At 37.5% G+C, this 26,550-nt stretch overlaps 1 protein-coding gene across 1 annotated transcript; it reads right to left on the bottom strand.

Annotated features, from left to right (window-relative positions):
• Positions 1-3,874: 3,874 nt before the first annotated feature.
• On the bottom strand, positions 3,875-24,964 carry LOC131632597 (UPF0613 protein PB24D3.06c). Its single transcript, XM_058903340.1, has 9 exons — positions 24,499-24,964; positions 24,220-24,296; positions 21,393-21,498; positions 20,077-20,169; positions 19,894-19,959; positions 17,922-18,067; positions 4,619-4,727; positions 4,345-4,409; positions 3,875-4,237 (listed from the first exon to the last, which is right to left on the bottom strand). The coding sequence occupies exons 1-9, from the start codon at positions 24,721-24,723 to the stop codon at positions 4,090-4,092; spliced, it is 1,035 nt and encodes a 344-aa protein (XP_058759323.1). The 5' UTR covers positions 24,724-24,964; the 3' UTR covers positions 3,875-4,089.
• Positions 24,965-26,550: the final 1,586 nt, after the last annotated feature.

Genomic DNA, 26,550 nt, shown 5'->3' with positions numbered 1-26,550 from the left:
TATTTCTTGAAGTATATATATGAGAATGTGAGAATGAATCTGAATCATTAGAATGGGTAAGATATATATATATATATATATATATATATATATATATATATATATATATATATATATTCCAATTGTACAGTTATTTGTATTTAAGTGCAAAACAACCATAAATATATTAAAGCTAAAAATGACATATATTGCCTAAACATTTTCCTCCTATTGGCAGCATCGAAACCAGAAATATATTCCCGATTTAAAACCACAAATATATTTCCGATTTTCAATCAATTTTAACAAAAGAAAAAAAGTGTGCACCGAAAATATACTTCTGGTTTTAGAGAGACATGTTTGGAATTACAAAGGGTCTATCTTTTGAGCATGGGGTGGAATAAGAAAATCCCAAAAGAAGAAGGATTCATAAGGGCGAGTGAAGAGATGGAGAAAGAAGATGTAAGCCCATTTTAGAGGAGTTTGATCTTTGGCTTCCATTCATTCTCTTTTGACCTTCTCTTTAAACTTTAAAGAGATGTAGATGTTGATGTAAGCATACGGAAGCATATGAAAAAGGAAAGAAAAGAAAAACTAAAATTATTATTCCAAAAGTAATTTACATAGTTACAGGTGATGGCTATATATGGAAAGAAATATAGCTGTTACAGTTAACATAGCTATAGAAACGGAAAGAGGTTACAAGTATTAGAAAATGGACCTTAGGTGAATTATCCAGTGGGCTTTTGTATTCCAACACCCCCCTCAAACTGGAGTGGATGTCTAACAGTCCCAGTTTGGAGATGCAAGAAGAAAAAGGTCCAAGGTGTAGTGATTTGGTGAAGATGTCAGCGACTTGGTTGGCTGAATTAATGGGTATTAGGTGAACAGTGTGGTCTTGAATTTTGTCACGGACAAGGTGGCAATCCATCTCTATGTGTTTTGTGCGTTCGTGAAATATAGGATTGGTTGCTATTTGAATGGCGCTTTGGTTATCACAGTAGAGAGTGACAGGTGAGGGATGAGGGACTCTGAAGTCACGAAGGAGGAAAAGTAACCATTGAGCTTCGCAGGATGTGTTGGCTAAGGCACGGTATTCTGCCTCCGATGATGAGCGTGATACGACTATTTGCTTCTTTGTTTTCCAACTGATGATGTTGTCTCCGAGGAAGAAACAGAATCTGGTTGTTGATCTTCGAGATGTAGGACAGGCTCCCAAATCAGAGTCTGAGAATCCAGTGAGTTGCAAGTTAGAGTGTCTCTAAAGAAAAGTCCCTTGGAATGTGCGTTTTTTAGGTACCGAACAATCCTATAGGCAGAATGAAGATGTGTTGATGTTGGTTTGGAAAGGTATTGGCTTAGCCTGCAAACAGAAAACACAATATCAGGTCTAGATTGTGTAAGGTACATGAGCTTACCAATGATGATACGAAAGAGGGATGGATCAAGAAGAAGTGCTTCATCTGGGATATCAAGGTTGAGCCCAGATTCAATAGGAGTAGAGGCTGGTTTTGAAGCAAGTAAGCCAGTGTCTTGTAGTAAATCAAGGCACTATTTACGCTGACACAGTGTGATCCCTTGAGAGAAGTGAGCAATTTCGAATCCTAGAAAATATTTTAGGATTCCCATGTCTTTAATGCTAAACTGTTTGTCCAGAGTATGTTTGATGTGTGTAATTTCTGAGAGATGTGTGCCTGCAACTATCAAATCATCGACATATACAAGGATAACAGTAAAACATGTAGAAGTATATTTAGTAAATAAAGAATAATCAGACTTAGATTGTAAGAAACCTAGTTTGGTTAGAGTGGATGTAAGCTTGTGGTTCCATTGTCTACTGGCTTGTTTCAAGTCGTAGATGGATTTTTTTTAGTTTACAAACCATGTTGGCTAAGAGTTTCATTCCTGGGGGTGGTTTCATGTACACTTCTTCCTCAAGATCTCGGTGGAGGAAGGCAGTGTTAAAGTCTAATTGGTGGATGTGCCAATTGTAGGTAGCAGCAATGGATAATAAAAGCCTAATGGTGGTCATCTTGATAACAGAGTTGAAGGTTTCTAAGTAATCCAAACCTTCAATTTGGGTGTAACCCTTGGCCACAAGTCTGGCTTTGTGTTTAGCTATGGTCCCATCAAGGAAAAATTTTAACTTAAAAATCCATTTGCTATCAACGACCTTTTTGTTGGGTGGAAGGGGTGTAATTTCCCAAGTCTTTGTGTCATGAAGAGACTGTAGTTCAGTTTGTATGGCTTGTTGCCATGAAGGATCAGTCATGGCAGCTTTATAAGATGTTGGCTCAGTGGCAGTAGTGATATTTAGGGTGAATGTTTTATGTTGGGAGGATAAGTTATCATAGGATAAGTAAGCAGCCAGAGGATATGGTGTATTATATGATAAAGTGGAAGAAGAGGATAAGGGTGTTCTTTGGAGAAGAGAGCAATGGTAGTCCTTTAGGTATGATGGGGGTTTGTGATGTCTGGTGGATTTTCTAGTTGTGGATGGAGGGGGACTAGGGCTGCTGTTAGTAGTTAAATTAGGTGGAGAAGTGGAGAAAGTGGGAGAGATAGTTTCCGGTATGACAGGAGTGGTGAGGGTAGGTGAAGAATGAATGGGTGGTGATGTAGGGTTGTTTGGAGGATCTGCAAGAGGTGTGATGGTTGTTTGAGGTAAATGATCAAAGAAATCATCAATAGAAGAGTGATGAACAGGCTGGGGGATTGGTATGGTTCAGGGGTAGGTGACTGGTAAGGAAAAATCTGCTCATAAAAGGTGGTGTCTCTAGAAATGAACACATTCCTGGTTTTGATGTCATACAAAATGTAGCCCTTGACACCTTGCTTGATTCCTAGGAAGATACATTTTCTGGATCTGGAATCTAGTTTGGTTCTTTGTACCTGTAAGTTGCAAGCATACACTAAACAACCAAAAGTCTTGATAATAATATAGTTAGGAATAGAATTATGAAGTAAGTTAAATGAGCATTTGTTGCCAAGTAACTTAGAGGGTAACCTGTTGATTATGTGTACAGCATATGAGAGTGCATAAGACCAAAATATTTTGGGCATGTTTGATTGAAAAAACAAGGATCTAGTGACACCAAGTAAATGTTGGTGTTTTCTTTCAACAAGACCATTTTGTTGTGGTGTATAAACACGTGAAATTTTGGTGAATACTTTGGTGAAGAAGACTGTTCGTCGGAATCAGACATGAAAGAGAGGAAGAACAGGAAGGAGAAGAAAAAATGACGAAAGAAAGGTTGAAGAGATGAAAGGTGGACAAGATGGAAACGTGATTGGGAAAGGAAGGAGAAAGGCGGAAAAGAGATCAGATATATCTTTCTGATACCATGTTGATGTAAGCATACGAAAGCATATGAAAAAGAAAAAGAAAACTAAAATTATTATTTCAAAAGTAATTTACATAGTTACAGGTGATGACTATATATGGAAAGAAATATAGCCGTTACAGTTAACATAGCTACAGAAACGGAAAGAGGTTACAAGTATTAGAAAATGGGCCTTAGGTGAATTATCCAGTGGGCTTTTGTATTCCAACAGTAGACACAAACTTGAGAAAAGAGAGATAGGTGAAGAGAGTGAACGGAATGAGGGGACTCATCTAATTTTGAGTGTGTGACAGAAGTAAATGGCTGATATTTTATCAGAGAAATAGTGTGTGGAGAGTGAGATTAGCAAACCCGCAAATGTCCAAATTTAAACCTCTTTGGGAAATCTCTCTAAGTCCCATTTTTATTCTTTCTATAAGATGTTTTTCTCTATCATTATTGTCTCTTTCTCTCTCTTTTCCAGTTTGCTGGAGACTGACTGCTGCATGTGAGAAAGGATCAAAACACGAGAGGATCCAATTTCATGCCATACAATATATGTGCTAGACGAATGCTACAATCATGATATTAATTAATTCAAATAAATATACAATTTTCTCCTTAATGCCACCATGTATACTACCATCTATTATTATATTAACAAAAAATAAGGCTGCAATAACAGCCTAACCAATGAAAAAAAAAACGAGATAAAAATGAAAGATTGAAAATATTGACTAAAAGGAAACATCAACAAAAAAAAAGAAGAAACTTGATAGCATCTAAATTAATTCCACGGGTCATCCCAGCCCTTAGGTCCCTCTCTTTTCAAGAAGTCAATAATAACAGCGACAGCTTCTTCAACTCGGTTAGAAAGGGAGTGGTTTCCATATTCAATCTCAACTTTTTCCGCACCTCCCATTGCTCTACATAATCTGCACGTATTCAAAATGTATACAATGACCATCATATAGTTCATTCACTCCTTTTTAACAGCGGTTATTGCATAACAATGAGCACCGGATGAGAATAGAGATTTTACCGCTCAACTAGTGCTTTCTTATCAACATAATCGGGCACATACTCGTCAGCCATTGAAAATATAACCTGCCAACAAACCAAGGCATATCAATATGACAAACTTCAGCTAGCCCTTTTAGCTTGCAATTTATGCCTCCTCATGTTGCAAAATAACATTATTGTACACCTACTTCATAGAGGATAGAGGATAAAAAGAATGGAAGTTTTTGCACCAAGCCAAGGTTTTTCATAGGAAAAGAAATGGTAATAATTATGTTACATGGATATATGCATACCTGACAATGTGTGCTAGACATGTGCCCAAGTCTCGTTTTCAATTGATCGTCACTCAAGTCAGAGCTGAACAAGTCATCATCGCCATTGTATGCACAAAGGGAGTGATACCTGCATAAGAAACTGCTTGTTAGGAGATAAGAAACAACATGAGGCAACAAATACCTTTTCTGGGGCACTGAATCAATGTCAACACTAATAAACAGAAAGTAGTTCTCACGCATCAACAGGCTGTGTATGGGGTATTATACTATTATTCCAGAGAGAAAGGTAAGGAGAGAGAAATAAAAGGTGTACATAAAATTGCAGAATAACAAGAGAGAAGTAGTCAATCGTTGGACTATTGATAAAGCTAATTAATGAGTAATATCTAACAACTTGAACCTTGTACATATAGCACTGACTTATTTGGAAGGCTGTCATCATCAGGATTTAGCAGTAGAGGAATCTCATGGAATAGTAAAATTTGTGGCTTTTGCAAATGGCCATTGCTAACATGCACAAGTAAAATATAATACTAACAATATTAACATTGGTTATTCCAGGGGGAAAAAAACATGCACAAACATATTATTTTTCTCTCATTTTCACTTCGACTTTTGGATTTTTTAATGCATGGTGAACCCTCAACATATTATTTTTCTCTCATTTTCACTCTCCTTCAGAACATTCCCAGTCACCGGAACTCTTCCATCAAACACAGTCACATATTCCCAGCCTCACCCCACTCTCCAATAAAGGAAACGTTGTATTTTCATTTTTATCCAAGGGAAACAAAAAAAACCTTTGAAGTGAGAAATAAATAATGTCTTGAGTGTTCACCATAGGGGTGTGTGGATAAATAAATTCAAAAGGTTAAAACTACTTGTGCATCATGTACCACATGCCTCACTAGTGCATGTTAGCAATGACCATTGCAAATGACATGCAAACTAGAAGGAAGGATACTTGTGTTTACCAACCTCATTATTTGAAGGGATCAACTTACACAAGTAAATTCGGTTTGGCTAGCATATAATTCAAGTGCAGTGCTAGTGCTAGTAACACTCACTATAACACTGATAGGATCAATTTAATATCTAAATAGGGAAATTAACAGAAACAGAATAATATAAGAAAAGACTGACTTTTATTTGAATTTCTCTAGAGTTCAAATGGGATCTAGGGTTACAAACAAAAGTAGTATGCTGTAGAAAATTGGCAGAAAGATAGAAAAAGTAAAAGAGGCTCTTAGAGAGGCCTTGGCTCTCCCAAGTGGGATATCCACTACTAATTTCTGCGTACCCTAACCACCAGCAGCTCCAATCATTTATTCTGATTCCTAGGACCCTTCCTCCACTCACAGGCTGCCAGCTGTGAGCCAGCTGTAATAACCCATGTGCAGCAAAACTAACAATTATCATGTTCTCTCTCCTTCCTTTTTTGTCTTTTCCTTACATAAAAATTGCCATATCTACCAATTCTCCCCCCTTCAAAACTCTCCTTGACCTCAAGGAGAATGTTTGGAAATTCTGCTCCTATCTTGTTTCTTAATTCCCACGAATTTTCGACGTCGGGCAGGTTCTTCCATTTTACCAAAACCTCTATCTCTCCCTGCTCATTTCTCCTAGAAACTATCATCTTCTCAGGAGGTTCTAAGTGCCACTCCTCATTCATACAAGCTGGCAGGGGCTGTGATTCCAGAGAAGATGAGACATTTTTCTTCAAAAAAAGAAGCATGGAGAACTGGGTGTGCCCTAGTGTCTTCAGGTAGCTTCAGTTTATAAGCTACTGCCCCTATCCTTTGCAACATTCCATAAGGGCCATAGTACCTAGGGCTAAGTTTTTGATTCACTCTCTTAGCCAACTTCTTCATCTTATAAGGTTGTATCTTCAAGGACACCTTTTCTCCTACTTCATACTCAACCTCCCTTCTATGCTTATTGGCCTGGCGTCTCATCACATCTAGAGCTCTAAGCAACTGATCTTGTAACTCCCTCAGCATAACATTTCTTGCAGCTGTCAATTTGTTAAATTCATCCACAGCATAAAAAGGTGTGTCTCCTCTTATTAACACAGGTGGTGCCCTACCATATAAGGCCTCAAAAGGTGCAGTCGTCAAAAAGGCATGGTAATTGGTATGATACCAGTATTCAGCCCAAGCTAGCCATTTAGGCCATTGTTTAGGCTTCAGACCAGTTACACATCTCAAATAGGTTTCTAAACACCTATCCACCACTTCAGTCTGCCCATTAGATTGGGGGTGATAGGCACTGCTGTACTTCAACTTACTGCCTGCTAGTTTGAACAGATCAGTCCAGAAATTGCTTAGGAATACCTTGTCCCTGTCAGAAACAATGGAATAGGGAAAACCATGTAATCTGACCACTTGAATGAATAATTCAGCAATTCTCTTGGCTGTGTAGAGATGACTGACTGGGAGAAAATGAACATATTTTCTCAGCCTATCCACTACTACCATCACAGTAGCTACCCCTTGAACCTTAGGTAACCCTTCAATATAATCAGTGTAGAATCTCCATCCTCCACCCTTCTTTTTGACCAACAAAACCGGGCTAGAAAAGGGACTGGTGATGTGTCGGATGATCTCAGCTTGGAGCATGACTCCCACTATCTTCTCAATTTTATTTTGTTGATAGAAGGGATACCTATATGGTATGAAATTTGGTATTGCAGCCTCAGCTTGGAGCCTAATGCCAGGGTCATATTCTCTCATAAGAGGCAATTCTGTAACCAAATATAACACCTCTTCAAAGGAATTTAACACTTCCTCCCCTATTTTTTCTTCAGGTGGGTCCACAGCTGTGTGATTCTCCAAGGGTTGTAAATAAAAACCCATGTCTTCATCATTTAGTGCCTTGATCATGCTACCTTGCATTTGAAACTTCAGTCCTTCACAAATCCCTTGATTTGTGACTTTTTCTCCATTTCCCACTTCAATGACATAAGTGGGGGTGTCCACTACCTTAAACCTCAACTGTTCCACTAACCTTGAGTTAATAAAGTTGTTGGTTGCCCTTGAATCAATCAAGGTCACCAACTTCTTATCCTCCACTGTCACCCATACCTTGAAAGATTTATTTGAAGTGAATCCCTCCCTACTTTGCATGGATAGCTGCATAGTTTTCAACTCTTCAACCACTTTCTCAATCTTTTCTTGTTGAAATTCCACCTCCCTTTCCTTTTCATCTTCATCACTGCTATTAGCACACAATTTTAAACTCATATGCTTGAATTTACAAATGTGCTCTCTATTCCCTTTGTCCCCACATTTAAAACAAAATCCCTTCTTACTGCCTTCCTCCCGTTCTGCAGGGTTCTGTCCCCTACCCTTAGATTTCTCATTTCCTCCATTATTGGTCCTTTCTTCCTCCTTCCTATATCCCCCAAAATCTCCAGGATCCTTGATCCTTAGAGTTCCCCCTTTGTCTCTCCATGAACTGCTTTTCTTATTGAACACCTCATCTTTTTCCTCCTTCACTCCCTTCAAAATAATGGAATCTGACATAACTCTCTCCTCCCTTCTCAATGGAGCCACCATCATCTCAAACTCTTCCATGTACTCCACCACTGTACCCTTCTTCCCCAAACTCAACAAAGGTCCCATCGGATTATGTAAGGGTCTCGGTTGAAACCTTTTCATAACAGCTACCTTAAATTCTTCCCACGTCCTTAGTGGTGTCTGCTCCTCCCACCAGTGATACCAATTTAAGGCCTTGTCTTTCATCGCCAACACCACCGTATCCAATTTGTCACGAACTCTTACCCCATTCAGCTGAAAATACCTCTCAACGCGTACGAGCCAACCATACGCATCTTCTCCCTTAAAAATTGGGATCTCTAACCTTCGTCTGTTTCCGAAAAAACCGGATCCACTTCCACCACCATGACGACAATGTCGTGGTTGCGATTCTCGCGAAATCGTACTGCCATTGCTTCCTTCATCCTCTCCGTCGTCCTCGTAACTCCGCCCACGTGGTCTACCATGTCGCCTTTGATTCCGAGCAGGTTGCTCTTGAATCAACTGCCTAATTTGCTCCACTGTGACCTGCGGTCGTGTTTGTTGCTCTACAATCAGTTGACGAATTTGTTCCATAGTTCCTTCAAAATTGTTCATCCTCTCTTCAATTGTGTCAACTCTGTTTTCCATGATGCTTCTAGGAATGACCATTCACTGTGTAATGAAACCAAGGCTCTAGATACCAAATTGATAGGATCAATTTAATATCTAAATAGGGAAATTAACAGAAACAGAATAATATAAGAAAAGACTGACTTTTATTTGAATTTCTCTAGAGTTCAAATGGGATCTAGGGTTACAAACAAAAGTAGTATGCTGTAGAAAATTGGCAGAAAGATAGAAAAAGTAAAAGAGGCTCTTAGAGAGGCCTTGGCTCTCCCAAGTGGGATATCCACTACTAATTTCTGCGTACCCTAACCACCAGCAGCTCCAATCATTTATTCTGATTCCTAGGACCCTTCCTCCACTCACAGGCTGCCAGCTGTGAGCCAGCTGTAATAACCCATGTGCAGCAAAACTAACAATTATCATGTTCTCTCTCCTTCCTTTTTTGTCTTTTCCTTACATAAAAATTGCCATATCTACCAAACACTCTTTTCAACACTGACTCTCATATTGGGCAAAACTTTTGTGGGTCACACTAGATTATGTGGGATCCATTTCCAACATGGTGAGACACGTGAATTTCATTCAATAAGAGTGTGTTTGAAAGAATGTTATAGTGAGTGTTGGTGTGTTGCTATTCAAAGTATGATGAATAAATAAGATGAATCATACCAGTGAATTAGTAGGCTTTTAAAAATTGATATTGTATATTCTTACAGGTAATTCTAAATCTTGCCCAAACATAGACAATAGACACTCATTATTTGACATATTTATAGGACCCATAAAATCAAGGTAATGAAACTGCATAATGTTAAATGGTAAAGATGAGCTCAAGAGCTTTACATTGCAGTAAAATGATAAAGAAAGGATAAATAAGAGTTTTTAAAACTCCTAACCAAAGAACTATGCGCTTACCAGAGAGGGAGTCTCTTAACAAATTCTAAATATTATTCTCAATGCCTCTCACCTAGGTTCTCCCTCCCTTAAATAACCAATTCTCCTAGAATCACAGATAATATTCTCACTAACTCTCCTTCTGCGGCCTTCAAGAAGCTGGGCCTAGTAGAATATGTTCGCATAATTGGATTATCCGTGTCGTAAGGCCCAGGTGACCTATCACTACCATCCCCTTGACGAACAGTCTTGTCCTCGAGGCTGTGTAACTGAAATTGACTTTTGAGTACAAATTTCTAGCCCCACCTAGTAACATAGGCGAAAACCACACCTTTTTTCTAGGATCCCATCATCGGAAGCTTGCCGAGCCAGCTTTGATTGATTGAAAAAACACAAGTCTCCATCCCACTATATTTGGGAAGCCGCTTGCTGTTCAATTCTTCCAAATTTGGAAAAGCTGCATATTCAGCAATCACAAACTGGGCTTTAAAATTTTAGCTCATTTGAAGCTGCAATTTTATACCGTCTTCCCACATCTACCGGCCCCTTGAAGAACAGCCTTGTCCTCAAGGCTGAGGTACTGAAATTGACTTTTGAGTACAAATTTCTAGCCCCCATAAAAAGTCTACCTTGTAACATAGTAGGCAAAAACCACACCCTTTTTCCAGGACTCCACTATCAGAAGCTTGTTGAGCCAGCTTCAATTGACTGAACAAACATCAGAATCTCCATCCTACTATATTTGGGCAGCCACCTGCTGTTAAATTCTTCCAAATTTGGGAAAACTGCATATTCAGCAATCACAAAATGGGCTTACAAAAAGCGCTCATTTGAAGCTATCAAATTTAGAAGAAATAATATTCTTGTATATTCTGTTATGAGGTCATTGGACCTATATTTATATACATCAGCCTGCAGGCTATTTTAGGAAATATGGACAGCTAGTTCTAAGGAAACAAATCCTTGTGATTATGGGATTGATCCTAAATAAATAAACCTAGTAATTAGCAAGATACAGCTGTTACAGAATTACTACAAATATAAACCTTCCTAAAATACACAAAAACAATCTCTGTTTTGACACTCCCCCTCAAGCTGGTGAATAGGTGTTTTCCATTCCCAGCTTGGATATAATTCTTTCAAAGTTAATACAGTTCAGCCCCTTAGTGAGTATGTCTGCAAGCTGATTCTGAGTGGATACATATGGTGTGCAAATCATGCCACTGTCAAGTTTTTCTTTGATAAAGTGTCTGTCAACCTCGATATGTTTAGTTCTATCATGTTGCACCGGGTTGTGGGCTATACTAATTGCAGATTTGTTGTCACAATATAACCTCATAGGTTCATCCCATCTTATCTTTAAGTCTTCCAATATAATCTTCAGCCATAGAAGTTCACATATTCCTTGGGCCATTGCTCGAAATTCTGCTTCGGCGCTCGATCTAGCTACTACACTCTGCTTTTTGCTCTTCCAAGTCACGAGGTTTCCACCAAGGAAGGTGCAGTATCCAGTAGTTGATCTTCTATCTACCACTGATCCCGCATAGTCCGCATCCGTATATGCTTCAAGACTTACACTCTTGTTTCGTTTGAACAAAATCCCTCTTCCTGGGGTCCCTTTCAAATACTGGACAATTCTAAGAGCAGCTTGTAAATGTGTTTCCTTTGGTTGGTGCATAAACTGGCTGACTAGACTTACAGCAAAAGCAATGTCTGGTCTAGTGTGAGATAAGTAAATAAGTCTGCCCACAAGTCTTTGATACATTTCCTTGTCCACGGCAATATCCTCCTCCGCACTTCCCAACTTTATATTTGGGTCAACTGGGGTACTTGCTGGTCTGCAGGCTGTCTTACCTGTTTCTTTAAGCAAGTCTGTAATATACTTTTGTTGAGATATGAAGATTCCTTTCTTGGAATGAGCCACTTCAATTCCCAAAAAATATTTAAGTCTCCCTAATGTCTTGATCTCAAATTCCTTGGCAAGGCATTCACTTAACACTTGCTGCTCCTTTTTGTCATCCCCACTTACTATAATATCATCTACATACACCAATAAAATTGTTACCCCCCCTGAAACTGAATGTTTGATAAATAATGTATGATCCCCTTGGCTCTGTTTGTAGCCCAGACCTGTCATAACTTTGGTGAACCTTCCAAACCACGCTCTTGGGGATTGTTTCAGCCCATATAGAGCCTTTCTTAACTTACAAACAGTTCCAGCAACCACCTGTCCATTGTAACCAGGGGGCAACTCCATGTATATTTCTTCTTCAAGGTCTCCATGTAAAAAAGCATTCTTCACATCAAACTACTGCAGGTCCCAATCATGATTTGCTGCTAATGACAATATTACTCTGACCGTGTTCATCTTAGCAACCGGGGAAAAAGTCTCCAAGTAATCAATTCCATAGGTTTGAGTGAAGCCTTTGGCCACTAATCTTGCCTTGTAACGTTCAATGGTCCCATCAGCCCTGTACTTTACTGTATATACCCACTTGCATCCTACTGGTTTTTTTCCAGTGGGTAGGGTGACAAGTTCCCAGGTCCTATTCTTGCTTAACGCCTCCATTTCCACATCCATGGCTTGTTTCCATTTCCTGTCGGATAATGCTTCAGATACAGAGGAAGGTGTGTGTGTGGAGTTGAGGTTTGTGAGGAAGGTTTTATGGGTAGGTGAGAATTTATCAAAGGATAAGAAATTTGATAGTGGGTAAAGTGGTTGTTGGGTGCATGTTCTAGTTCCCTTTCTAAGGGCAATGGGTAGGTCTAGATTTTGGTCCACCTGCGCTTCTAAATTTTCAAAATTTTCAGAAACAAACTCATTAGAATCATTGAAGTTTATAGGATTCGAAAGTGTTACCTCATGCAGTGATGATGGGCTGGACTCTTGGACATTGCCAGATTCTAGAATGGCCTTTTCTCTCCTTGAATATACCAAAATTTTCCCAAATTTCCCACCATTAGGTGCAGGTTCAGGTGTAGGTTCTGGTGCAGGTCTTGCTGTTGGTTCTGCTGTTGTTTCAAGTGCAGGTCCTGCTGTTGATTCAAGTGCAGGTCCGGCTGTTGGTTCAATTTCAGGGACAGCAGTGCCATTTGTCTCAATTTCTGGACCAAATGCCATATTTGGAAGCATGAGAGTCTCATCTTCCTCTCTTCCATTCTCCCCCTGAAGATGAGGCTGCTTGAAGTAGCTCTCTCGTTCGTTGAAGGTAACATCTCTTGACACATAGAATTTTTTTGATTGGGGTTGAAAACATTTGTATCCCTTTTGTGTGGTAGAGTACCCTAAGAACACACATTTGACAGCCCTAGGGTCCAATTTTCTCCTTTCATTACTATGAACATGTACAAAGGATACACACCCAAATATTCTAGGTTTGAGTTTATTAGTGGGATCCTAGTGTGGGTAGAATGAGGTTAGGACTTCCATGGGACTTTTTGAGTCTAAGATTTTAGTGGGTAACCTATTGATTAGATAGGTGGCAGTAAGAAGGGCTTCCCCCCAAAATCTCTTAGGGACATGGTTTTGAAAAAGTAGAGCTCTAGTTTGATCTAATAGGTGCCCATTTTTTCTTTCTGCAATCCCATTCTGTTGGGGTGTGTTCACACATGAGGACTCATGGATTATCCCTTCCTTTTGGCAAAAGGAATTTAGTTCAAGGTTAAAATAATCCTTGGCATTATCAGACCTAATTCTTTTGATACCGACCCTAAATTGATTTTTAATCAATGAGACAAACTGGAAAAACACAGAGGTAACTTCGGATTTTTGTTTTAATAGAAAAACCCAAGTCACCCGGGTACAATCATCTATAAAGGTTAAAAACCATTTAGCACCTGAGATATTAGGAACGTGAGCAGGACCCCATACATCAGTGTGAACAAGAAAAAAAGGGAAAGGACTCACTTTATTGCTAATGGGAAAAGGTACACGCTTATGTTTAGCAAGCTCACACACATCGCAATGGAGACTCTCCACATTTAAATTTTTAAACAAGAAAGGAAAAAGCACTTTTACAACTCGAAATGAAGGGTGTCCTAGCCGACAATGGTATAGTTGAACTTTCTCTTTGTTGGTCATGGTGGATTCAGATATGAGAGAGCAGCTCTTGGTAGGCAGATTAGGATCTTCCATGAAGTATAGGCCATTCCATTCTCTAGCATGTCCAATCGTCCTCCCCGAGTTCTTGTCCTGCAGTATACAAGAGTTGTTATGAAAAACAGCATTACATGAGAGATCTTTTGTGAGTTTTTGCATAGAAATCAGATTGGTGGACAATTTAGGGACATGAAGGACATTTTTTAATGTTATGGATGGGTTTATTTGGACCTCTCCTTGTCCTGCTGCAGTCATAAGGGTTCCATCTGCTGTGGAAATTTTCTTATTGCTAGGACATGGGGAATATGTGGAGAAATATTTGGGTAGAGGGGTCATATGGTCAGTGGCTCCAGAGTCTAATATCCAGTAATGTGTAAATGGTGTATCTGAAACATTAAATCCAAAAGAAAGTGGAAACTTACCAGAATATGTTAAGGAGCATGTACCTGTGGGCTTCTCCAATTTACTAAGGAAGGATCTTACCCGTTCTATCTCTTCATGATTCAGCTGGCCAGATCCTTCACTCTGTCCATGACTGATGTGTGCTTGCCCTTGCCCTCCTTTTTTGGGAGGGCCTCCTTTCGGCCCCCATTCCCGGCTTGGGGGTTTCCCATGTAATTTCCAGCACTTCTCCCTTGTGTGACGCAGCTTGTTACAGTGGGTACACCAGATATGCTCGTGTTTTTTCTCCATATCGGGAACCCCGCTTCTCCTTTGGTTAGCAACCATGATTGTTCCTTCTTCAGCTATCATTGCAGAGCTTTCAGTTATTGAGGTCTCCAACATCAGTCCTCTTCTGCTTTCTTCACTCCGGATAATGGCTACCACTTCATTAAGCCCTGGGACTTTCTCTTTTCCCAAGATTTGGATTCGGACCTGGTCATATTCAGCATTCAGCCCTACCAAAAAATCATAGACTCTATCTTGTTCAATATACTCCTTAAGGATTGCCGAGTCTTCTGAACATTTTGCTTTTATAACTCGATAGTGGTCCAATTCCATCCATAGAGACTTGAGTTGATTAGCATATTCTGTAACGGATTTGTTTCCCTGTTTGGCAGCCACAGTTTTCACCTTTACATCATAAATTTGAGCAGCATCCTTGGCCTTAGAATATGTTTGTTCTACTGCCTCCCAAATTTCCTTTGCTGATTTAAGGAACATACAGGTATCACTAATTTCTGGGACCATTGAATTCCACAGCCACGCCATGATCATGGAGTCTTCTTCATCCCATGACTTGAACTTGGGATCTGTTTCAGCAGGTGCACTATCAGTCAGGTGACTGACCTTTCCTTTTCCTTTCAAGATGGTCCTAATGAGTTGAGACCATTTGAGATAATTCTTCCCATTTAACCGATAAGCAGAATGAACATTCTGCAATTCTCCAGCAGGCTGGGGTCTGTCCCCAGTTTCCAGACTAGGATTCACGATCTCAGCCATGACTAGGTGCGATCAAGGTAGAGAAGGCTGCGCTGCAATGAAGGCTGCGACAAAGGTTAAAGGTAGCGCAGCAATGAAGGCTGCAACTTAGGGTTTACACGGTCAGAGGCTCCCAAGGATCAGGAGCTCTGATACCATATCAAATTTAGAAGAAATAATATTCTTGTATATTCTGTTATGAGGTCACTGGACCTATATTTATATACATCAGCCTGCAGGCTATTTTAGGAAATATGGACAGCTAGTTCTAAGGAAACAAATCCTTGTGATTATGGGATTGATCCTAAATAAATAAACCTAGTAATTAGCAAGATACAGCTGTTACAGAATTACTACAAATATAAACCTTCCTAAAATACACAAAAACAATCTCTGTTTTGACAGAAGCCGCAATTTTACCCTGTCTTCCGAGATCCCATTCTTGGAACAAAAAAGTTACGAGTCACTTCAAAACTATTGAGTTATACTCAAGTACAACAATACCCGGGTCTGTAAGATATCAAATGAGTACAAGAAATTTCGGCAAATCAATTTCTAGGTTTGTTGTTGCTGCAATAAAGTATCTTTGTTGATTCCATAATAGTTGAAAATTTACTTTCTCCTTCAAGGATCCAGTAACCAAATTGAAAACCAAACAATGTCATGTTGCAATGTTCTGAATATATTGGAGACAAACTTGAAAATGTCTCGGGGGCTGGACTCACCTTCTTACCAGGGTTTCTTGGGTCAAAACAAGCCGGGTCAATTATAGAACTCAACATAATAACTACAGGCTAATCTAAATCACGGTTAATAATCTCCATTATACCATGTTTTTGTGCTAGAGCTACTTGGTAAGAGTTTCTTCTATACGTTATTCTTTCTCTAGTGATGACCAACTCTCCTTGTCAATGCACATAAGAACAGTCACCTTCTAGAAACATTTCAGCGTTTGAGGGCCTTTCTACTCCTTTCTCAAATTACTAGAGCATCATGAATACCCACTCGAATCCTCAAAGAACTAGATGAATATTCATATGGACCCCCTTAAGGTTGACGCGGTTTACTACAAATCTGTCATTCTCCTTAACAACTACCCGTTGAGGTTTTGAGAAGTAATCGAAATTACTTACCTTTGTCATGTACTTGAATAATAAGGAAGATCTCTCTGTGTATTCGTTTCAGGTGGTTGTTCTCTAAAAAAAAAAAAACATTTTCTCGCATAGTGGGGAATTAAAAGATAACTTTTGTCTCCAATCTTCAAATGCCAAGTATCTTCCATGTGACCTGCACCTCCTGTTTCAAATTCTTTTGCAGAAAGCTATGCAATACAATACACATCTTGTACCTCTCCTCCTGACTCGTACCCCTCTCGTTTCTCTTTAACTTGAGTTGCTTCAAAGGGAACGGATGCACCGTACCCACCAGGCAGGTTCAGAGGGAAATCGAGGTAGGGCTCGGGGAGTACAGCAATGGAGGAATTTTGTTGGCTGTTGCAGTCAGGTAGCCTCAGATCCCAACCCTTGGTCGAGCTCGATGAGAGTAGCACACATGTGAAGTGGCTCTACTCTGCCCCACATACTAATTACCTTCTCCCACTTACTAGTGTTATTTTGGTGGCGGCAGTGCCTGTCCTGGGAGTGTCATCGCAGGTTGATTGACTGGTGAGATCCACACATCATAAACTTTCACTTCCTCCTACTACTACCTTGTGATTAACTTATGGGGAGTTTTTGCCATAGTTTTGGCTGTTTCTGCAATTTCTTAGACCACTTCATTTGCTGAGGAAGGTTTTGTTCGACCCTCAAGCCTGTAATCTTTCAGTTTGCCTTCACTCTTCTCCAACGTCACTGTCACGACGCACGCACCTAACACTATCACCTTTCTTTCCTAACTACACCAGTACATAGATTTTGAACTCAAACATGTTTCCGTCTGGATCTCTTTCCTTCTTACTCACCGTCTTAGATTCGAAAATTGAATCTTCAGTATAAGAAAGAATGAGCACCTCTTGAAGAACGAAAAAACATGCAGTTTCGTGAACTCCGTCATTATGATTTGACAGAACTCCTCAATCTTGTGGCAACGAGATCTTTATTGCTTCAATTCTCACTTCCAGGATATCCAATCATTTGAACATTTCTGATGACATCTCCAGTGACATGACTGAGACTGTGACTTTGCTAGCTCCTCTCAATAATCCCGCAGGTCGAACCAAATGATAGAGCCCGTAAAAACAATCTAACAAAACTCTATGTTATTGAATAGTAAAGATGAGCTAGAGCGCTGCAATGGAAGAAAATGGTAAAGGATAAACCAGTTTCTAGAACTCCTAATCAGAGAACTATGTTCCTATCAGAGAGGGTCTCTCCTAACAAATTCTAACAATTATTCTCCATGCTTCTCACTTAGGCTTTCCTTCAAATAACCAACTCCCCAAGAATCAAGGAGAACATTCTAACTAACTCTCCTTTTGCAACCTTCTAGACGTTGGGCCCTGTAGAATGTGTCCTAGCTCATAAAGCCCAGGTGTCCTACCACATGTGTTAAGGCTGTAGGGGCTGGGCCCACCGTAGAAAGTAGAAACACTAATAACCATTTTAGATTGATGATTAAAGAGCAAAATAATTTTTACAATTGAATAACATAATTGGTTTTTTTATTTTAACATAGAGCATCATTAGTTTCTAAAAGAAAACCAAGATTACACATGTTTGGAAATCTCAGTATGTGTACAGATACATTATTTATGTACACTCACCTATATGCAGTAATTGGGGCAGTAGGATCTGCTTCCCTTGGCATTATCTCTGAACCTCTGCCTTCACTTATCATTTTGGCAGCCAAGTCAATCATAGCAGCTGTCTGAGGGAGTGTAGATTGATATTCCCTATCACTGACTGGAGCCTGAACAATTACATAGAAATAAAAAAATAAAGGTGTCAGTGACACAGAACAGACGCTATAACAAGTTATCTATTGACATTGACCAAACTAAGCATCTACTACTTGATTTTGGTTTGGGTAACACTACAATCAAACATTTCAACTCTCTGACTTCGAAATTTAAAATTATACAGACCATACAAAACAGTAATTATATTATTAGGAGCAACAGATCCAACCTAATGTAAGGTTCTAAGAAACCAGGCAAGTCATCAAATTGGTTTGGAGACTAATTTGCAGTCAAATGGCATAACCTGATCAAACTAATACACACACAGGCATATAAAGGCTACAAATGTCTAGATTCTAGTGGCAGAGTATTCATCTCTAAAGATGTTATATTTAATGAAAGTCGGTTTCCCTATCCTGAACTGTTTCCTGCCCCTCTGTCAGAATCAACCTCTATGTCAGAAACCATATCACAAGGGACTGCTTTATCTGCTCCTTCCCACTTTACTCCAATGTCACACCCAGTGTAACTCATATCCCACCCAGTCACAACCTCAACAACTCAACCAGTTCACCTGTGTCTAGCCAACACATAAGCCATAATCTCACATCTCCAGATGATACCCCAACACATCACACACTATATTGAGCCAACATACAAACACAGAAACCACATCTCAAAATACCAATAATGCTCACACTACACCTAGCCCCACTACCACATCAAATTCCATATCTCATTCAACACCTATCATTCCACCCATTGTTGACATCACCTCAATCTCTATTGCCACTAAAACGGACTCCCCCATACCTGTCCCAAGAATACATCCCCAAAAAAACTCTCAACTTATGCAAACCAAAGCCAAAGATGGCATCATTCAACCACGTCTTCACCCTACACTTCTCCTAACTCACCTTGAACCAACTTGACACAAACAAGCCCTGATAATTCCTGAGTGGCATGCTGCCATGCAATTAGAATATGCTCTCATGAAAAATAATACAAGGACATTGGTTCTTCCTCCCTCACATAGACAACCTATTGAGTGTAAATGGGTGTTCAAAGTTAAAGAGAACACAGATAGCACTATCAATAATTACAAGGCCAGGTTGGTGGCCAAGGGATTCCATCAAACTGAAGGTTTTGACTACACAGAGGCTTTCTCTCCAGTGCTCAAACCTGTTACTGTTAGAAGTTAGAACAGTTCTTATTTTAGCATTCTATCAAAAATGGTCAATACAGCAGCTTGATGTCAATAATGTTTTTCTCAATGGATTTATAAATAATGAGGTGTACATGGTTCAGTCCCCTGGCTATGAAAAACTAGGTCCTGGAATAGTTTGCAAGCTCAATAAGAGAGGCAACACAAATTTTGAAAGGAAATTCAATATTTCCAACTTTGCCCATCAATGATTCTCTTTTATCCGGTGTGGGATTCACTTTTTTTTCATTTTATCAAGGATTTAAAAGACAACATACCGATTACTCATTTTCTTTCGTCCCATCCAAGTTACTTGTTTTACAAAATCTTATCTTGGATAGGATATTTAGTTTAAGGAAATTTGGATTTTATTGAGATTATGTAGGATTTTACTCTCTGTGTTTATAAACACTTAGGTTCATTATCTAATTTACTTTTTGATGATTGAATAAATACAATATTTCTTCAGAATATGTTATTTGGGTAAAGTACTTTGCATGTAAAGGAGTAAATTAGGTTTTGTCGGAATAGCACTCAACACATGAGGGAGGAGATCCCACCAAAAGAAGTGATCTGAAGGTTACGTGGTTCTCCATAAAAGAGTTTATAAACTGATTTACAATCAACAAGTACCTGCAAGATGGCAGCACGAACAGCCCGGGAGCAAGCAAAATTTGTGCGCATATAGTTCACAATGTCCTAGAGAAATTGATCAAAACAAGAAAAGTTTATTTAACTTTCACAGAAAACTTCAGAAGCAAGAAAAGGAGTGGAAGTAAAGTATGATACAGGATTTGTCAGAGAATAAAATACAACCTGACAACCAGTACTATGCCCAAGTAATGCTACACCTTCGGAATCTTCTTTGTTAATTAAATAATTAATAAGCTGATCCAGATCCTTAGCATCCTTCAACATCAATTCAAAAAGAGATTGCAAATTCAATCATCTAGATAATTGTTCTCATCAAACAGATGGAAATACTAACATTGCACTTTTATCTTAAAACTTGGAATTAAAACGGAGCACATAAATCTTGAGAATATAGAGGTCTTAAATGGCTATGATATTAAGGTAACATTCTCAGGTAACATACTCCAAATATACTACCTCATTGTAGGATTTTCTCAAGAAATTCACTTATATAACCTCTTTTAAATTCTCAACTTCATTAATTATTTTTTTACCAAAATACTAGAATTATTTTACATCTTCTGTAGCCAATAAGTAAATATTAAGGCTAAACTTGGAGAAACAATATCAATTGCTATCAAGTTTAAGACTATTATCAACTTTTCTAATCCTCATTATTCAGTCAACTGGGTTCTATATTTAGGAATGGATGTAGCGTGTTACTTGAGAGGCCGTGATCACTAATTTAATGGTCCTGGGTTATGAGGATACTTAGTTTGTGATATTTAATAAAATAACTACACACCTGTTTGATATAAAAATTATAAAAAAAAACAACTACATTCTGAATAAACTGCTAGTTGAGAGAAAATGCTGAAGGTCACTAGTTGAACAGTAGAATAAATTATTTATGTAAATTTGATCAAAGAGTAAAAAATGTTGTCTTCTAATGTTGTTGAAATTCCATTCTTTACCGTGATCAATGTCCCTATTTCATAATTACCTCATTTCCTACTATATTTTGATCTGAACTGATAATTGTACATAAGTATAAAAATATAGGATGCTTGGGAAATTCTGGATTCTTGGAATAAAGTCATTCAACTATGGTGTAACTTAAATAAAAAATTATAAGGCTAAGAGCTAATCTTTCAAGTAACTCACATATCAAATCCCAAGCTTTGTTTTGGTCTACTAAACAAACAGCAGAGTTTTGTACAACAAAACCTAAAGTAATCATCAAGACCAACATTTGTTTTATATCACCCTTTTTGAAATCGTGTTTATGGAAATACTAAGTCCGATGTGTCTAAGTAAGAGGCATTTCACATTTGAATGGAAGCTTACTCTTAATATTTTCAATATAAAGAAGTCATATAAAGTAAAAGCAAGTTTTTGAGCCCATAACATGTCAAACTAATAAGCAAAATGCTGTCAACTAGAAAGTTTGCGACACTTAATAGCAACAGCACATCAGAAATTAAAATTTAATTAATTACTTGTTGCAAGCTGGAAGTGCCATATCCACTATAAGAAGATGACATTAGAAATTGAACTAGCGACCAATTCTCGCGGTCCAGCGCAATTGCCAGAGGTTCTAAATATCTACAAGAGAAGAAAATGGACATTAGAACGGAACTCTTCTAAGGTTCATATCCAGAGGCAGAGCTTAAAAAATGGGAACAGTGCAACCAGGGACTAAGTCAGATACTCGATTAAATAAACTTACAATAATACCAACCTACTGCAATTTTGACTTCAAATAGAACAACAAAATCATATATCAATTTTAAATAAGCTATCAGCACCAAGTGGAATAGCGCGTAATTGCTGGTATTTAAAAGTAAGCAGTATTTGTAAAAGTTAAAACAATAAATATGTAACTTACAAATAATCTATACAAGTTAAGGTCTTAAGCAAAGCAAGTCAAAGCGATAACTAAACTCTTACAACGCTATTTGGTCTTATGTTTGAACCCTAACCTGAAGAATTTGGTGTTTGAAGCCTACATGAGAAGAACATGGCATTCTGCTTCCATAGAAAACCAAAATAAAGTTGAGAATGAAACAGAGATAAATGAAGAATATTTGAGACACAGAACAAGTTTAGAAGCAGGACACAACTCTATATATCATCACGAATAAGAATTTTTCTGAATGACAATACTGGCAATCGCAACAATAGGATTGTCTATAATCGAGTTATAAAGGATATGCATGAGGGGTCTCGACTAGTGTGAGGACTGAGGACATAAGGGAAGAGATGAACGATTTTTCCAGAACAATAGGATTGCACCAAAGTTCAACCCTAAACTCTTATCATTTTACTTTAGTTTTGGATGTACTTACAAAACACATCCAGCCAAGATGTGTATATTTTTTGCATGTGATATAGTTCTACTTGGAGGGTCAGTGGAAGATTTAAATGAGAGATTGGAGACTTGGAAACGAGTCTTAGAGGTGTACGGCTTTCGCCTAAGCAGAAATAAGACATAGTATATGGAATGTAAGTTTAACAAAAGAGAAATGTTTTGAATCTAGAGGTAAAAGTTGGAGATCATATCATACCACGGTTTAAATATCTTGGCTTCATACATAGTACAAAACGATGGAGAGGTAGGAGACGAAAACCATCAAATTCAAACTGGGTGGTTCAAATGGAGAAGGGTCTCAAGTGTTTTATGTGACACAAAAGTACCGCTCAAATTGAAAGGAAAGTTCTATCAGACAATTGTAAGACCGATGATGTTGTACGAGACAAAATGTTAGGCAATACAAAATCAACACAAAAATCAAATAAGTGTAGTAGAGATGAGGATGTTGCGTAGGATGTATGACAAGACGAGACGAGATAAGATTATCAGTGACAACATCCAAGAGAGTGTTGGTTAACACCCAACAATGGAAAAGATGGTGCAAAATTGGATTAGGTAGTTTTGGCATGTAGAGAGAAGACTTGTGGATTATGTATTAAGGAGAGTAGATCATATGAAGGGTAGTCAAACATCTAGAGGTAGAGAAAGACCTAGAAAAACTATCAGAAAAGACATTGAGATTAATGTGTTTGATAGAAACATGAATTTTTTTCATAGAGCATTATAGCATAGTTTGATCCATGTATTCGATCCCACTTAGTAAGATAAGACTTGGTTGTTGTTGCTGTGACTGTACCCACCATGGTTGTCAAAATCGGGATCTCAATAAAGAGCGTTAGGATATCGAAAAAGCGTAAATCGTAGGATCGTAACTCGGATCGTAAGATCCCAATAAATAGACAAAATTATAAAAAATAATTGAGAAAAATAACCTTAACATAAAATTCTTATTAACTTAATCATAATAGCAAATATTCAATTAAAAAAACATAACTTTTTCAAAACATAAAATTCATAACAACTCAAAACATATTACAAACTACTTCATCTGCAGTTTTGTATTGGAGTAACGATGGAAAAGATGAGAATAATATAATGACTTGATTTGAATTTATAGAGGAAATAGATGAAGAGAAGAAATCAAATCATCATGGTGAGGAAGTAGAGTTCTAATGATTTTGGTGGCTGAGCAGCTTTCACGATAAATGGTTTGCACTTTTCAAGAGTAGATTTATTATATTCCAAGTCCCAAAACCCTAAAAATATAAGCGCTGCTATTAGGGTTACTAATGGGTCAGTTTTTGGACCGGGTCAAAAAATCCAAAATAGGTCAAAATAAAATAAAAAACCTGAATCGTTGGGATCTTACGATCCCACGATTTCACGCTCTTTCTCTGCGCTCTCATCGCTCCTTCCATATTCACGATCTTTCTGCCAATAAGAGCGGTGGATGGTTCCCAACTCCTAAGATCGTACGCTTTTGGGAGTTAAAGCTAGATCCTAACAACCATGGTACCCACAACAAGTTCAAAAGACTATAACAAAGCCTGTGCACAAATGTATTACAGTGGCTAATATTTGCAAGCTAGTGGGAGTGTTGTCTATGGCGGAGAGTCTAAATCCCGCCATACCAGCCGCTTGGTGACGCTGTTGTAGCACGTTATGGCGGAAAAATCCGCAAGAGCAGTTAATATTTACCATTGCGGCATGCCCAAAACCCACCACATATTGTTTGCCATAGTGCTGTCATGGTGAATATTCTATAACACTGGCTTTTTTTTTTTTTTATAATTACATGTTCACAGGTTTGATAAAATTTTTTGAAGGTTTATACTAAGAACTCACATGCTTGAAAAATTCACAGTTGTTTCTGTTCATCTATGACATAGAGTCAACCAAAAAATATTTTAGATTATATTGAACATCAGAAAATTATGAAATACTGAACTTACGCGGTAGCAAGAAATCCATCAGTTAATCCACCAATAAAAATAACTTGTCGTTTGAATTCGCCACTTTTGAAGGCAACCTGCAAATAAAAGAAGTTATCACAAAGCAGCTCAAGAAATACCTAATGGAGGAAAAGAGGATTTTAAAAGTGAAGAAGCGCTATCATATCAGATTGAAGGAGTGTTCAATGTATGAAATGCTTATATTAATCTATGTGTAGAAATTGTGATCAATTCAAACAACACCGAGAAAATCAGATCAGAAGCGAAAATTGAAGAAACCTGAATAGGATTAGGACCGTATTTGAAAAGAGCGCCTCGGAGTTGATTTTTGTGGACGATGGGGCCGGTGACGTCTGCAGAAGCGGAGACGGCAACGGTGGAGTTGCCTGACATATTCAAAATGGACGGCGTACGGCGGAAACCAACGATTCCGGATAACCAGGAGGTGGCGGGAGAAGAGGAGGACGATTGCGACGAGATTGAGGAACTGATGGACGGATTCATTGCCTCAACAGCTGGTCATTGTGCTGAGACGAGTTGGTGGAGTATTTCGGTTTCAATTTCGGGGAAGACCTCGAATGTGAGAAAATCAGGTTACCGGTTACCGGTTATCACTGTGGAGTGTGTAGGGTGGTTACCGGCTCATGAGTTGTGACATTTCGATGCGTGGTTCTTACGCGCGGGGAACTGAGTATAACCCTGTTCGGATCTGTTGAGCGGTGGGTAAACTGAACTGTACCAAACGTTATTTGTATATGCTATTATGATTGTGTTGCAGTTTTTTTTGTTGTGTTTTTTACATAAATTAGGAAATATAACAAAATAGTCAAAAAGTAATTATATTTCTATTCAATTATTTTTAAGATAATGTATGAAAAATTGAAATACATATTATAGATGAAATAATTTTAGTAAAGTAATTTTGTTTATTATATATTTTTATTAGATTTTAAAAATAAAAAAAGTGTATAACACACAAATATCCGCGCGAACACACGAATATCTAGATCAGAAATTGTACGAACACACAAATTATTATATTTTTTTGTACAATTAAAAAAATTGAACATTAATATATTTAAAATAATATATGAATCTAAATACCATAAAATATGTTATTTTTTTAATTATTTATATTACTAATATTTTTTAATTATTTTTAATTTAAAATAATTTTAATTTAAAATAATTTTAATGTAAAATAATTTATATTTTAAAATAATTTTAATAAAAAAATTTTGTTTATATTTTAAAAGTGTATCTTACTTTTAAAAATAATAAACTCTTTTCGATAATATATTTTTATTACATTTTAAAAATAAAAGTGTGTGTACTACACACCGGTACTCGTACGAACCACAAATATTCTATTAATTGTGATTATGGTTGCAGTTTTTTTTTTTTACATAAATTAATAATAATTACAAAATAGTCAAAAGATAATGATATTTCTACCCAATTATTTTTATCAATTTATTAGTGAGTTTTTTTCTTTCTTAATTATTAATGTAAAATATAATATAATAATTTATTGATCTAAGAATACTTAAATGAAATAATAAAAATTATTTTTCAATATTGAATTAAAAGTTATTTAGCTCGAATTTAATGCTAACCATACATACTATATATATATATATATATATATATATATATATATATATATATATATATATATATATATATATATATATATATATATATTGTTATTTTTCACGAGAACAAGATGGTGACCGGAAAAGCTAATTCGAGTCTTGTTTTGCGACGGAACCTTGATTCTGATTCGGTAAATGGAGCTTATCTGCAAGGTTATCACTCCAACGTCCAAGTTAGTGTATGGCTGAAAAGCAGAATTTTAAATGGGAAAGAAGTTACATCTAAATGACACGTTTTTTTCTCTTATATAGAGGAGTTTGTTTTAACCGAAATGTGAAGGGACCTTGTCGTAGGATGAGTTTAATGGCTCTAACTAATTTGTATTTCTCTTGTGAGTCGTGGATAGTCGTTTAGTCGATATTTATTGGATTTAGTCGAAATTGGATGGTCGGTATTGTTTTAAGAGGCGTATTTGGATTTATTGAGTTAAAGTCGAATTTTAGTCGGATAGTCGGAAGAATAATATTAAGAATAATATTATTTATTTATTGAGATGTTTATTGAAATTTTTGCATTTTGGAACGATTTAGTCGGTATTAGTTCGAGATAGCGGATCGATATTTAATCGAATATTTTAATATTTTTAGTATTAAAAATATTAATGAGTTACTATTTAGCGTTTTGGAAATTTTTTGAGTAATTAAGATTAGACCGGAAATATGAGACATTGAGTAA

This window comes from Vicia villosa, linkage group LG1 (assembly GCF_029867415.1).
Source record: "Vicia villosa cultivar HV-30 ecotype Madison, WI linkage group LG1, Vvil1.0, whole genome shotgun sequence".
NCBI classification, from domain to species: Eukaryota; Viridiplantae; Streptophyta; class Magnoliopsida; order Fabales; family Fabaceae; genus Vicia; species Vicia villosa.
Note: the sequence above shows the minus strand (reverse complement) of the source record. Positions and strands in the feature narration are given on the sequence as shown.